The following is a 16,072-nucleotide window of genomic DNA, read 5'->3' on the forward strand; positions in this document are numbered from 1 at the left end:
GGGGGAGGGAGGGGGCGGTGGCTGGGGGCAAGGAAAAAAAGCAAAGATCCAGGTTAGGGGTGATGAATGCAAACTGGCAAAGCTCAGGAAATCTCTGCATGGGGGAGGGAAGGAGGAGGTGGGGAGTGATGGTTATCCTAGTCTGTAATAGCAGATTACAGGAGTGAGGCAAACATGATCTTGCTTTGGTTTTATATCAAGTGTAGCATTAGCACAATTATGAGGAATTGGGATTGTAACTTTGGAATGAAGGCATGAGTCTTCATGCATGAGCTTTATTTACTATATTTTGAAGTTATAAATCTGATGTTGTCTTGGCAATCTTTAACCAAATCTTTAACCTTGATGAACAACCAGATGTCTTCAGTGTAATGAAGAGATACAGGCAGGTTGGGCTAGGAAAGTTGTCCTCAGAAGTGACAAATAGGGCTTTGTCACATTAGGTTTGCTTCAATAGTTGAAGGGCTCAAATGCACTGGTTGTAAAGCAGTGTTCTGGAGTTGTAAGTCAACCCCTTTCCTTCTGGATAAAGAGATACATCTTTAGATACAGAAATGAAACTGCAACAAAAATTTACTAAGTAATCTGTTTGTAGTCCCATTGGTTCCCTGCTTCTCAAAGGAACATGTGCTCTATCTTTCAATGTGAACAGCAGAAGTTTTCTGGGTCCTTTTAAGTGGCAAGGCTGGCACTGAAGGTTGTTGTATTCTTTGGTGCTTACCAGGCCTGGTATTCTCAGTAAGAAAACTAAACCTTTCTCTTCATGTGCATGGGTGGGAGAATGGGAAAGAAGACTGACTTCCTCTTTGAGTCTTTGACTTTCCATCTATGTCTCTTGGAAGACAAAAATAATGAGTTAAGGATAAGCACAATCTTTGTTTTCATTCACCCTGTATTTTGATCATGCACTGTAAACCTTTCTCACCAGCATGTTTTGAAATGGTTTTAGTTTGCATTATATTTAGACAGGCATTTTCTTGTACTCAGTGTAGGACATTCTGTCACTGTTCACTTCAGTAAAGGTTCCCTGCTTAAAATCTGATTTATTTCCACTCCCCTTGTGCATTTCTGCACTGGTAATTAATTAATAGCCCATGTTACAATGTTAGAAGGCTGTTATTTATTGAAGATGTATACAGGGAAATACCTGGTAAAGTGAGACTACTTGAACTATTAATCTGGGAAAAAAGCAGTTCTTTAAAGCATCAAGCTGTTGCATGAACATCAGGAACTGTTCCCTCACCACATCCCATTTGAGCTTTGCAACTGTTCGGGTATTTCCAGTTTTAACTCCACCAGGGAGTGGTGATTAGAAGTCAGCTTGGGTTTTAGATGGCTGAGGTGAGTATTTGACTAAGATGACAGTATAAATTTGTTTCCTTCTGTCTAGTCACAGAACGTGAGATATAGGTTACTGTGTAACCGGTTTATGAGTTATCCCTGATATTAGCACATCTTGAAGCACTGTTTGTGCAGCTGCAGCAGATGGTCAGGATAAGAGCTGAAGGCGATGGGTCAGGATGGAAGGCATCAAAGTGGGCACAGACTGTGCTTGTGCTAGGATGAGACACCAGACTATAAATATAACTTCAGCTGATTTATTTTTCCCCTGTGTATCCAGTCAGCATATACATACTAACTAAAGAAGATGAAGCAGGAACCTGACTTAAAGTATGTATGTGTATTTTAAGGAGCTAGTAGAGATACTGCCAAAACAGTATCTGCATGTTTGCCCTCAGTGCATTCTTGTTTCTTCCAGTCATGTAATGAGATAAAGGTATTATTCCCATCTCCCAGCCAACAGGAGAAAGGGAGGAAGAAATTACTTGCCTTATGTTGTTTTATGAATTGCTGGTGGAATTTGGTGAAGGTTCTGGAACTTGCAGTGTTAGGTTCAGTTCTGTAAGAGTAGCACTGTTAAGCGCTGGAAATTAATCTCTTGTCATAATTGGTGCTTTAATGACTTATGGGATCTTGAGCCAGCCCTGCTTTGTCTCGCTAGCTGAAATCTGCCCCAGGTTGTAAGGTCCAGGGAGACACCACTAAGCCAACCGGTGGCGTGAAGTTTGGACAAGACATGGGATCTCTCTGGTCAGAAATCTGAACTGCGTTGTGCATCACAGGAACCCTAGCCATAACTCTCAAAATTTACTTTTTTGGTAGCATTAAAGAAAGAATGAATAAGTCAAGAGTATTTGAGTTCCTCCTCTTCCTGCCAGGAGAACTTGTTTTTTCTCTGAGATGTGAGGTGTGTTGACAAGATTATGTGATTAAGCCTTTATTTCTCTTTCACAAATTCACTCCATGGGATTTCAGGAGATAGGCGAAAGCCTCAAAGATCCCTCTGTGCTTTCTCTCTTTTCATTCTTTAGGACATAATAGGCCTGTCTTGGTGTGCACCTAACAGACTTAGGCTTTAATCTGTTCAGAAGCCAGACAGGCACAAGAAGGAACTTGCTTTGTCCTCAACTACTACCTGGATACTTGCCAACTGATAATTGTGTGAGATGTCACTCATATTTGTAAAGAGCTGGCTAATACTGAAGTATTTTTTCAGTCAGTGGGTGACAGGGATGATAGGATTAATGATACTGCATCCTATCTAACACCTCTTTTTTTTTTAAGGCTACATGGCTTAAAGGAATTAAAAGAGGGGTTGGTAGCCATGTTCATGTTAGAAGCTTACAGTGGTTCTTGAGTTCCTTAAGCTTTAATCACAGTACTAGGCACTGTATGTGACCCTCTGATCCATAGAAAATCAAATCCTTATTTCAGTACCAGCACTGCACAAAGTACGTTACCATTGTGCATTTCAGTATGAAAATGTGCGGTGTCTAAAGTTTTCTTCCCAGATATATTCCTCAAGTTGGCCAGACTTAATGGTTCTAGTAGAATCCAGTGTATTATTCTAGTGTATTAGCCCTAGCTAGCTAAGTTGCATAATTATCAACCCCGTGATTAAAGAAAAAATTGGAATACTTTCTGTTTTTGAAGCTGCAGGTTGTGTAGTAGTTGAGGAAGGAAAAACAGGGATGTGTAAATGTCACCATAGGAGAAAGGAGTATTGTAGTGATAGTTATGGAATGAAGTATAACAAACATAGCTGTGCTAATTTCACTTGCTTATTTTTACTCATACCTACAATTCAACATTTTGTTCTTTTTTTATCTGTTAGGCTGTAAGATCCCTCATTTATTTAGGATGCAGTTACAGTGGATGCTGCAGTAAAGTGCTCAGTTTATCATGCACATAATGAACTGATTTTATTTTAACAGCTTTTTCAGGTTGATATAAAATGGGAGGATAACTCTAATTCTGTCTGTCTAAATGTGGTTAAATCTTGGTTGAACAGAAGTGGGAACTGAATTGCCTACTCTATTCTTGTGCTTTTTGTGTCTGTATTGTAAGGATAATGGTAAGAGAAATTATCTTCTAGCACAAACCTCTTTTGCAGTGTGGAGTAGGGCAGGCATGTAGGTGGAAATGTTTGCTTTTATATTGTTTGTTATTTTTATGGTATATTCAAGCAAGATGGGCTTCCTACCATTATGGCTGACATACCATATTATTGTAAGATCAGAAAATACAAAAGAAAAGTTAATGTCTTCCTGCCTTTTACCACTGAAACTTTGGTAATGTAAGTAGGTAATTCTTGGATTTCATTATTGGTTTGTGGACCTTTATTTCGGAGGGAAAATGTACTGTAAGATGTCAGTATTTTCAGTGATAAAATAATTGGAATAAACTCATGAAAGCTGTTGCCTCTTCCAACTTCAGTTGCTCTTGGGTTCCTTAGTTTCATCAGCTCCTGTATCTGTATATTACAGTGTTCACTACTGTACTCTAACTTTGTAAGAAAATTTTTCCTAATTGCTTGCGTTTCTCTTGTTTCAGAACCGAGAGCTCCAGATTATGAGAAAGTTGGATCATTGTAACATTGTTCGATTGCGTTATTTCTTCTACTCTAGTGGAGAGAAGGTAAGAATGAAAAACAAGACAGTGCTTCCTGGTAAACTGGGTATATATAACTAAAGTGTTGGAGTGTCTAGAGTCAGGAGTGTGAAGATAGCAGACATGATAGCATTGAGAAAAATGCTGTAGTGGTGTCCAACGGATCATGTTGGAGCAGATCATCCGCAGTGTGGAAGTGTGTGGTTCATGAGGAGTGGTGCTTATTAATATAGCACAACAATGCGTAACAGACTTGAGTACACACTGCCTCTTTTTTCATTTAGTGGAGCACAGTCGGGATGCATTTGCATATTCTAGCACTACCTTTCCATATGTGCAGATATGTTTTCTAGGATTCAGTGTTAAGCACTCTAGGTATAAAGCGTTTAGGTACTTGAATGACTTTCCCCAGGCATAGTCTCTGTATGCTTCTGTCCCCCTTCCTTCTTGTATACCTATAGAGGATGTTCCATATAGAGGATGGGTTTCAAAGGCCAGAGGAAAGGATAACATATGATTGCATGATTGTAGCATTTGTCAGAATGCTTATACTCCAGGAGAAGGAGCAAATAGCTGGCTTTAATGAATGTCAAGATGTAGAGACTGCCATTTATGTTTTCTTTTAGTCTGGGTATAAATGTTCCTTGAGTTTTTAAAAAAGGTGTTACAAAGTTGGGTTTTATTGTCAAGTTTCCTTATCTGTATATGTAGCAGCATTTTATGAATCACAAGAGAATTCAGGATGAAATGGACCTTAAGATGGCATGTGGTCCAAACTCATGCTTAAAGCAGGGTCATTAATGAAATAATTAAAAACAAAGTAAAAATAATTCTGGCCTATGTGGGGAGTTAATGTAAGCTGTGAGGTAGGGAAACAGGCTAGGTCACCTTCAGAACTGCCTCTGAATTTTTTTATGTAGTTATCAATACTTCTATAAATGACATAAGAGTTCATATAAATGTTATAGATTTTCATTTTCTAAAGCAGATTACATCCTTAGTTGTCTTCAAGTATATATACACCTATGTCCACATGCTGGAAAGGACTGTACACAAGAGCTGATAGCTACTGGAAGGCTATTCACAGCTGCTTACATGAAGTGAGTCAACGGAACTGGAGCAACCCCCACCCCAGTCTTCATGGTCTTTGGAGCTGGAGAAGGAGCTCACCATCTCCAGGGCAAGCTGGTGGTGGCAGGTTGCTGCAGTCTTGTGCAATGCACAAGGAGATAATTGGCGGAGCTCTGTTGCTACCTCTCTGAGAGGTGCTTGGTGGGGGAAGGGCAGGAGAACCTGGCCTTGTGCCTTGCCTGTGCAAGAAAACTTGCAAAACCACTTTGCAGCAATCAAGGAGAATTGTGTTTTATTTATTTTTTAACAACCTTTCCCCTTGCCTGGTGATTGCAAGCATTGCCAGTCTTCTATGGCCATTGCTGTTTAATTGTAGTGCAGTGTAGTTTTTTAAACTATTCTGTGTTCATTTAGCATATAACCAGAAGTTCCTCAAGCAGCATAAGAACTAGAAAGGAAATACTGTGAAGGAGGGCTTGGTTTGGGTGGTTTTTTATTTGCTTTTTTTTTAACTAACCTGTAACTTGAGGAATCTCAAACTATGAAAGTTTCATGAGACAAGCAGAAGACAACTGCCCTATCTAATGACTTTCAGAAACCTCATGCAAATGGTGGCAGTGCTAAAACTTCTCAGAACACTGTTCCAGGAGCCTTTGTGTAACAGGAACTTGAGTAAAACTCCTTTGGAATTCTTTAACTTGATGTTGAGCTCGAGAATGGATTTTCCACTTTACTGTTTCAACTCCGTGTGGCTGATTCTTGGCAAGGCTAGTTTTGTTTTTAAAAATGCAGTCCCTATTCATGGCCAGCAAATGTTAATGCTTCAGTGAGAAGTTTTCTTCCACATTTCTTTCTGCTTTTCTCTTGTTATGCCTCTGTTCTGTGCCTTTGAGATTTCCACTGCTACTCTGTTGAAAATAGGACAAATGTGAACCAGTTCCTAGGTCAAAGGTGCACCCAGCAGAGTATCAGCAGCAGTGGTGTTGATTATCAGCTTGCAACATCTCTTTGCAGTTCAGTACAAAATGATACATAATTGGCTTGCAACTATTTCCATGTAGATGGCAGCATGTGAAGATAACTGTGCGTGAGTTTGTTGACTGCTATTTGGGAAAAAGCTCTAGAGAGCAGCAAGTTGGTGTTCTGAAGTTCATCTGTAAAGAAAGAATAATGTTTCTTTTCATGTTTTTGTCAGTTTGTGAAGCAATTACATCTTTTCCATCATATTACCCCCATAATGAAACTGATTATTTGGTGAGTGGAGGAAAAGAGAGAAAAGTGTAACGTTCTGTCTGGTAAGCACTAAGGACATTTAGTGAAGCAGCTTCAAATTCAATAGAAAGTAACCCAGAGCTTTATATAAGTGGTTCTTGAAGCCAAGTTTGATGGGAAGGGTCATGTAAAAATCCAAGGAACATATTATAACAGAAAATGCAGTAGCTTAGTGATGTGTGGGACATGCAACTGTTGGGACATTTAGTGAAGCAGCTGCAGATTTAGATGCTAGGTAACCAGAGCTTTATATAAGTGGTTCTTGAAGCCAAGTTTGATGGGAAGGGTCATGTAAAAATCCAAGGAACATATTATAACAGAAAATGCAGTAGCTTAGTGATGTGTGGGACATGCAACTGTTGTCTGTCTTCATGAAGAATTTAGCATAAACATAGATTAATGGCAGTGGACTGTTAGTTAACTCAAGCCTAACAGTGATGAGAAAATTTCAAAGCTAACTATTATACTGCTGGTCCCTTTAATGAAATAGTTCACTGATTAACTTAGTTTTGATACCTATATATCAAGCCTTCTCTTGGATAAAGGTTTTCATGCTGCTATTATCACTTGCCTGTTTGTTCCCCCTGGAGTATTCCTTGATCCTTGGACTTCTCCCTCCTTCCCTTGTGTTTAACACCAGTGTCTCGGCCCAGAGAGTTTTCTTTCTTCTCCCCCCACCCCCCCACCCCAAAAAATCTAATAAACTTAAAGGATTTCTTCAAATCCAGGTAGGTTGGCACTCTTTCAAATCCATGTGCCTGGTATTTGCTTTAGTTCATTTTAATCACTGTGCATTTTTAGGCACTGGGCAACCTTAAAACTATCTTTATTCTAGCATAATGAGGGGGGGGAGGTGCGGTGTGGAATTATTGGTTAGAAAACTGGAAAATAGCATCAAATTGAAAAGCAATTCTAAATAACACTTGGTAGGAAGACTATTCCTTAGCTGCATTGAAGCTGTAGGTAGTTTGTAGAGATTGAAGCTTTCCTTTTGCTTTTTCTAGGGGCTGTATGTGGAACTGGTTAAAGTTTCCATGGTGTGAGCTGCCTATCTTTTCATTTATCCTTGTGATGAGCCCTCCTTTTTATGTCTCCCATTTGCTTAAACTTCCTTCCTGTATTTGCCAAAAGCAATCCAGCATTAGCAGCATGGAAATCTTGTATCAAATGTGACTTTGACTGATTTCTTCTTCCTTGTTGTCTGTGATGGGGTGAGTCCCTCTTGTCTGAGCATCTTTGAATTTGTACTGCTTTTATAGAGTTACACCCTATATAGGAGTGTGTGTCTATATATGCACATATGAGCATGTGCACATGTATATTTATACCTTTATATATATATATAAAAGTTGTTTTGAGCACTGACTACCTATTCATTATGTTTGGCTAATGATTTCTAGTTTAGGAGAGCTCAAAGAGAGCACCTAATATATATTAATATATATAGTTGGCAGGCTTGGCATTCAGGTTGCTTCTACGAACTATTTCCTTCTTGGTTCTTTCTTATTGTAAGCTAACAGACATTTGTCAGACCTGCTTGTCAGACCAGTTCTTTCAAAAGGCTCTTCCTTAATGAATTTGCCAGAGTGGATTCTGATTTCTCTCGTTTCTGAGGCTGTATGAGATATCTGATAGCAGAGCACTGACTTTGCAGCTGTAATATGCTTTTTGGTAGTAAAAAATGTGTAATTTTGGCTGGTGGAATGAATGAGAGGGGAAGGAAGAACAAAATAATAATGGCTGTGTTGTGTATGGAAGACTCCTGGTGGAAGTAGTTACAAGTCTTTCCTGTGCCATATTGCTGTGAATTTGTGATTTTCTACGTAATTCTTGGAGAAACTGGGCAGGATTATAGGGCTAGCCTACTCCACTGTGTTTGGAATTTTAGGTTTTGTGCCTTATGATAAGGTCCTGAACAAGATGCCTGGTTGACCTGTTGGCTCAGACCGTACTAGAAAGATGTACATTTCTGGTTTGATTTTTGCTACTTTTCCTTGGTTTCAGGGGTTGCCTTGCATTTAGCATGTGTAAATGTTGGTTTACTGAAGTAGGGGGGGAAAATGGTCATGCTGTGTGTCCTTTTTAGCCTAATCCTGCTGAGAACTTTTTGAGCCACGCCCTAAGGGAAAGGCAGACAGAAGAATCCCTCTGGCTCCATGGCTGACAGTATTCCCTGGCCTAACTTCTTAAAGCAGTGGCTGCTGTGTAAAATTATTCAGCTGTGTAAAACCTGAAATTAGTTCCTAATCCCTGGGTTTTTTCCTCTTTGTGTTTCTGGTTTAGCTCTTTATTTTAGGTATATCATAATTGTGATTTTTGGATTTTCTTGTATGGATGTTTTTGAGTGTTTAATAGTTTGGTCGATCCATATCTGTGCCCAAAAGAGGAAGAGAAGTCACTGGAGAGATTTGTTCCTGCATCAAATCATATAAAAGTAACGTAAATACAGTTTTTGTTGAGTAATTGCATCTCTGGTTATGTAACTTTACTTTTTAAGGTGGCTTGGTATTCAGAGGAGTCAAAGAAAACATATATGACAGCACAGAGAGATTACAAATAGGCAATATGCTCACTTTTTTGGAGGCTGAGCTGGCCCTTCTGCATGCTCTAATTCATTTCTGGTCTTACTTAGCCTTAGCTGTAAGGGCATGCAGCCAGAAGTCCATGCAGACTCAGGATGGAAATTTAATCCCATAAATTTATGCAGAGGTTTAAAATAAACATGCAGCAGATTCATGCTGAGCTGCATCTGTAAGTTGCTGTGCACTCTCTCATTCACTTTGGCAGCAGTGTATTAAACTGCAATGAGGAAATTTGGAAGAAGGGAGCAACTGGCTGATTTACAAGTTTGGGCTGTGCTGAACAGTTGTTGTTTCTCCACGTTCATATCCCTGTTAGGAAGATATCTATTCATTCAAAGAGGCATGAACATCACCATCCTTTCTTGCAGGAGTGTTCAGATGAGTCCTCATGTAAGGACAATCCCTGTTAAAACAGAATGCTTGTAGTTGAATGGTTTGATTTCTTAATTGAACTTGTTTAAAAAAAAAACCAAACAACAAAAACTTGCACAAAACATTCAAGTGATAGAGCCTTGAGCCCAGTTTTGAATTGACAGAGCCTGTGTGAATGTTTTGCATCAGCCTAGTAATGTGCTGAAGGGCCATCACTAGGGATGAATTTAGTCCCTATGATCCATTTAATCCTTGGCAGATCTGCTGTGCTGTCAACAAAGGAGCAATTAATGCCAATTATGAGGAGTTTTGTGATGTTGGTTTCTCTGTAGTCCTTGCCTGAGGCCTGCCAAGCTCATTTCAAAAAGGGCACCAGTCATCAGATAATGATTATCAGTTAACTGCTGGTAGGGCTTACAACATGCTGGGAATTTCCTTAGTTGTAGTTATGAGCAGTCTCTGGTTTTGAGTAGGTTGTGTTGGTAGAAATAGCAGTTTTGTCTGCTTGCAGTAGAGCTTTGCAAGAGCAGAGTAGACAGCAGTGGCTAGATGTGTGCAGTGGAAATGGGAAGCTCCATGATTTCTTTCTAGACCAGTGAACAGTCCAGTACATCTGGTTAATCACTCTTCTGTTCTCAAGTCATTCCTCTACCAGCTCTAGCCGCTGTTCTCACCTTTCTGTGTTGGATAGTCATTGGGAAACCAGCTTGTATTTTTTGCCCTGAGGGTGCATGTAGTTTGAACATTATTGTGTGATATCTTGCTTAGTTTGCTTTCACGGATCTATCCCAGTTCAGAAATTCTCACTGTCTCTAGAAGGTAGTGGTACAGGCAAAAAAACCCCAACATATCTCCTAAGACTCTACTGTTTGTTTTCATGGAAAGGTATGCAAGACAGCCCAGTGATCCGGACACGATCTGTTAGTTTTCATCTTGCAATTGAATAATAACTTATGGCACAGGACCTGCTTAGGAGTTATGGTTCAAATATTCACAGATACCAGTGTCGAAGATCACAAATGAATCCCACCTTTTAGATGTTTGCATCTACTTCCATCTTTATAGAGTATTTCTTGTTGGAAGTACAGCTAAAAGTTTAAGGATTTTCCAGGGCATAAACAAACAAGAATCAGCAGAGATTCCCAGACTTTCTTACTGAGTGACTTTTTCTTTACTATTAGTCTCTTTAGAAGGGAAAACTATTACAGAAAATGTATTTTTTTTTTTTTTTAATGAAGGAGAAAGGCATCACCTAAAACCCGAGACTCTTCCAGTGATCAAAGGTAAACAATGCAAACCAACTGTCTTAGAACAAGATCCAGGAAAGTTCTTAAAGCTGAATTATATTGGGATACTTGACTTCTGCCCTTATGCTACCATCACAGCTGACTCAGTTGGCACTTCCTTCCTACATCAGACTCTTCTGTTAATGAGCATTACAGAACAATTTGACAAGTAGGTGTAGGAACAGAAGTCTTGGGACAAGTTCTCAAACTCAGTCATGAACAGTGAGAGAATAGGAAAGGAGGTATTTTGCCCAGCATTTGCAGTACCCATAGAAGGTATTGGTATCTTTCCCAATGCTGAAATTGAGTCTGATTGCTCATATCCTCCTGGAGTTATCTATGTGAAACTGTACCTACACTTCTAGGATTATGGTTCCTTTACTTTGATGGCAGCTGCCACTCTGTTTTGAAATAGATGTGCTTGCAAATTCTAAGTAAAAACAGGCACATATGGCCACTGGATGTCACCATTCCTTCATAGAAATAAGCTCAGCTACGACATTTTTTGCATTTTCAAATTTTTCCAGTGTATCATGGCTACTCAGTAGTTAAGAGTAGGAAGGCTAAAAATTCTTTCTTTGTGTTTGAAAGCAGTTCCAAAGTCTTTGTATCTTTAAGGTACTATGACCGTCTTTGAGAGAAGACTGGTGGGTCTCTTGTGGTGCTTGATAAGGGTGTGTGAAGTGAATACTGGTTGTAGCTTTAAGAAAAAGGAAAATAGGCTTTTTTATTAATCTAGGGCAAAAATTGTGTGACTTTGAACCTGTGTGTTCTCTAAATCTTGATGGCTAAGCCAGGGCGAAGGGCATATCTTACCTAATGCTGACAGTCTCCAGTGTTTAAATAACACACTCTGAAAAAAGGCATAATCCATGTGAAATGCTTAAATCAGTTTGCTTATTCTCCAGCTCCAAGTTAATTTTTTCAGTGCTTTTTAGACAGTAGGCTTGCATAGCTGCCAGCCTGTCAATAAGAGCTCTGGATGTAGCACCTACCTCTGAAACACCATCAGTGGGGTGCTGTCATACAGTAAAGAAAATGTGACTCTCTTGAGTAATTTTAGTGGCTTATTTACTTTGAATAGCCCCAGTACTGATGCTTTGGGATAATTTCAGTACGGACAAGTGCATTCTGGAGGCATTTTCCTTAATTTTAGTTTATTGGTTTTTTTTAATGTGTGCTTTTTGTTTGAATAGGCAGGTAAAGCAAGTTTCTTTGGTGTAGTTCCACATTTATTTATCCAAATGCAAAGTTAGTTTAAGAAACTTGTGTATTGTTCAGTTGTGCTCATATAGATGATCAGCTGGAATCCATCTGAAGAGTAGCTCAATTAAATGATCTGGAATTTAAAAAAAAAACAAACAAAAAACCACAAAAAAGTAAATAAAAAAATAAGAAAGCAAAAAGCACACCTGCAAACCATGCTGGAACCACTGCCACACTGTTACTGAAAAACTAAAATAAGCATGTTCATAATTCTTGCCGAATGTTAACCACTGATTTTAGTTAACCTAGGAGGAAAAGCACCCAGGATGCATTCTTAACCTTTTTATTCTGCTAATTGATGCTCAGGTGAATTTTCCTTAGATAAAAGTTCTGGAAGCTTTTGCTATACATGCATGCTGTAAATGTAGTATATGTGAATTATGAAGAAATAATACAAGCTGGTAGAAACCACCCACCATTTGGATTTGTTAAGGTGGGAGGATCACAGAAAAGGAATATTTGTACTTTCCCTGCAAAGAATAATTCAGAAGAGTGAATCTTTGAATTCAATAGCTGTGCTTTATATTGGCATTAGTGAAGCTCAACTGGATGGTGCTTATAACAGATTACTTATGTGGATTGAAGGACAGAAGAGTTTTAAAAGTGGAGTTTGAGACCTCCATGCAGCCTTCCCTGTGTCAGTAATGTTTTCAGTTTCACTCAGTCTTCAGCCATGTAATGTGTAATCTTGTGTGCTAAAGTAGTTACATTTGCAGCTTGTTTTATCTCCAGTTTCTGATACCAAGAAAAAAACTGAAGTTGATGGAGTGTTTTGCTCTTTGTGTCCTAGCCTTTCTCATACCTCTTATTATGGCATAGTATTGCTATGTATTAGCAGTATTATTAAATGTTAGTATTAATGTGTATGAAGTGTTTCCAACCAAAGTGAAATGGTGCCCACATTGTTGGTTCTTGAGAGGTGTAGAGTGATTCAATGGCAAGGCCATGGTTATCTTGCTGTGGCTCATTTTGGAGCAGTGTTTGTCAACTGAGAATTTACCTGCCAACTGACAAAAAGCAGTTTTCAACATTTGAGTAAATTGCAGGTACATGAGCTTCATTGCTGAAGTCAGAATTTAAATTACATGCACTGATCCTGTATTTCAGAATTTGGCTTCCTGCCCTTCCCATTTTTCATTTTAAAGAGTACACTGTCGTCACCTCAGAAGCAGGAAGCACAGGGGAACATTTGACCTGCTGAGGGAAGCTAATAATCTATTAAATCTCAAGGTCTATAAGGACAAATGAGTTATTTAATCACATCTTACATTTGTTTTCTGTCATTTGTATGATGCAGTCTTCTCTGAACCTTTCATTTTTCTGTAGAGGTGTTTCAGAGGTGCTTCTGATAGTTAGGTTACATAGATTGGTTCCTGATCCAGCAATTTTGAAACAGCAGTGTGGAAACAAGTCACATGTGGAATACATCATGAGGTTCAAAAAAGGTTTCCTGTAATGGAAAGATAAGCCTTTGTCCTCCTGCTTGATCCTTAAGCAGTTGCTCTCATTTGGCAGGCTCTTCGAGCTAACCCTGTTTCCTATTGCAATACATCTGGGTCACTGGAAAAATATGTGTTTGGCAGGAATGTGTGAGGTAGGCAAAACAGGTTACATCATCCGTAGAGCTTGTCAGGCCATGACTACTTTCTAGCTTGTGCTGAATCTTGTTCAGGGAATCCAGGTGATTTAGATGTTATTTTCATCCAGTTCGCAGAGAAGGGTGAGTGTGCTTGAAAACCACATTCTGAGCATTTATCCGATTTGTGCCAGGTTACATCAGGAGGAGATAGGTCAGAACACTTGAGTCATCTTTAATTCATGAAAGTAGTCATTTTGGGCACTTCTGAAGTGTCTGTTTCTTGCTATAAGACTGGAGTATGCTGCTACTTACATGGCCAACACCTAAGCCTAGCCCTTATGTTAAAATTCTGGGTACATCAAAACTTGTTTGTTGGTTGGGAGAAAGGTGTTTGTGCACCTTCATATCTTCTAGATGATAATGTACAATACACATTTACACAGGAGCAATTGTATGAGGTTCAACAAGGCCAAGCAACAAATCCTGCACTTGAGTTACAACAACCCCATGCAATGCTACAGACTTGGAGAAGAGTGGCTGGAAAGCTGCCCAGAGGAAAAGAACCTGGGGTTATTGGTCAATATGAGTATGAGCCAGCAGTGTGCCCAGGTGCCCAAAGCAGCCAATGGCATCCTGGCTTCTATCAGGAATAGTGTGGCCAGCAGGACAAAGGAAGGGATTGTCCCCCTCTACTCAGCACTGGTGAGGCCACACCATGAATACTGTGGTTAGTTCTGGGCCCCATGCTGCAAGAAGGACATTGAGGTGCTGGAGCGAGTCCAGAGAAGGGCAGTGAAGCTGGTGAAGGGTCTGGAGAACAAATCTTAGGAGGAACATCTGAGGAAAATGGGTTTGTTTAGCCTGGAGAGAAAGAGACTGAGGGGAAACCTCACTGCTCTCTACAACTACTTGAAAGGAGGGTGTAGTGAGGTGCGTGTTGGCCTCTTCTCCCACGTGACAGTTGATCAGACAAAAGGAAATGGGGTCAAGTTGTGCTGGGGGGGTCTAGACTGGATATCAGGAAAAAACTTTTCGTTGAAAGAGTTGTCAGGCACAGGAACAGGCTTCCCAGGACAGTGCTGGAGTCACCATCCCTAAAAGTATTTAAAAGATGTGTAGATGTGCTGCTTAGGGACATGGTTTAGTGGTGGCCTGGGCAGTCAGGTTTATGGTTGGACTCAAGTGTTCTTTAGGGTCTTTTCAAGCCTAAATGATTCTATGAATACCATGCAAAACCCGTGTAATTTGTTGAAGTTCTGGGTAGAAAAAAAACACCTTAAGGTTGGTGAGTAGGTGGAAAACCTCCCTCTCTACGATTCAGATGCCTTGATCCTTCTGTGTTTTATGTCATGCCATGCCATTAAATTTGTTCCGTTTCTAGCAGAACATAACATAAAAACCAAAATGGAGGATAGAAAAGTAAAACAGAGGTGGTCTGAACTTAATAGAGTTTTGTAATTCTCAAAGCTCACTGTTAAGTATTGTAGACAGGGTTTAATGATCATGTATTACTGGTTCCGTATCTTCTTTTATGTGTACTATGAGAGGAGAATAAAATCACTGTAATTCAATTTCTACTCTTTATTCCATCTCTCTCAAATCTTTCATGCATATCTTTTTGATACATGGAGCATGAATCCTCTGAATGAAAGTAATCAACCTTAGTAATGGAGTACTCCTTGCACTGACTTGTTACAAGTAAGATTTTCCCATTCTCCGAGAGACAAGCTGTGCTGGTTTGGTTTGGCAGGATTTTTTGGTAGGGCAGGAAGGGCACCAGGAGTGGCTCCTGTAAGAAGCTGAGAAGCTCCCCCTACGCCAAAACCCAGCCAAGGAGCCATTAGAGAGACAATAGATGCACCTCAGCAATTAACATACGAAATAACAGATATAAGACTTGAGCAGAGCAAGCAGTGGAAGAACAGCTGAGCTGGGGAAGGAGAGCAGTGCTGGTGGTTGGTGAGGAAGAAGGGGAAGAAGGTGCCCAAGCAGAAGTTTTCCTGCAACCCATGGAGTGAGATGGCAGCTGTCCCCCTGCATTCATGGAGGAGCATGGTGGAACATTCCCTGAAGATGCCAGGAGGGGTGAACTTGGCCACTGGACTTTGATTTTGCTGCACTGGATTATGCAGCTGTGGAAGACCCCAGCACCAGGGGATTTGCCTGTTCCTGAAGGGAGCCAGTGACTTGTCCTGGTTTGAGCCAGGATGAAGCCAATTTCTCATTTTACTGATTTTTTTTTTTCCTTCAGTAAGCTTTCTTGTAACTAGCAACAGTGTGTTCTGCTAGGCTGATAAGACACTGGAATATTTTTCTAACTACTGAGGCTTCAAGGCTGCACCTGCACTCTGCCAGCTCAGACACTATGGGGAGATCTGTGACCCCCCCCGTAGGAGGCTGAGTTAGACAGACAGCAAAATTGGCCAAAGATATTCCATTCCATATATCTACGTAAGCTCAGAGGAAGGTCAGAGATCACAGAAGACAACTTCCTTCCTTTTTTTCTTCTTCCCTTCTCTTCCGTCCATGGCCGGCGTCCAGGGAGGACTCTGTTCATCCATCACCGTCGATCCTCAGGCTTGATCTCTCGTGACCCCCATAACTCTCTGCTTTCTCCAGCAGCAGCTCCGGGATTCCTCGGGACTCTTCCCAGTTCAGGGAAGTGCTGTGGGAGTTGCTGGGGTGGGGGGAGG

General features: G+C 40.2%; 1 protein-coding gene across 1 annotated transcript in view; it reads left to right on the forward strand.

The window, feature by feature from the left end:
- GSK3B (glycogen synthase kinase 3 beta) overlaps positions 1-16,072 on the forward strand; it is a gene marked incomplete at its 5' end in the record, with an annotated part of 94,355 nt that overhangs the window by 24,144 nt on the left and 54,139 nt on the right. The window contains one exon of the mRNA XM_009998251.1: positions 3,895-3,978. Coding sequence (XP_009996553.1) covers positions 3,895-3,978 — 84 coding nt within the window. The remainder of the gene's footprint in view (positions 1-3,894; positions 3,979-16,072) is intronic.

The sequence above is a fragment of the Chaetura pelagica genome, unplaced genomic scaffold, assembly GCF_000747805.2.
Source record: "Chaetura pelagica isolate M959 unplaced genomic scaffold, ChaPel_1.0 scaffold65, whole genome shotgun sequence".
Lineage (NCBI taxonomy): Eukaryota > Metazoa > Chordata > Aves > Apodiformes > Apodidae > Chaetura > Chaetura pelagica.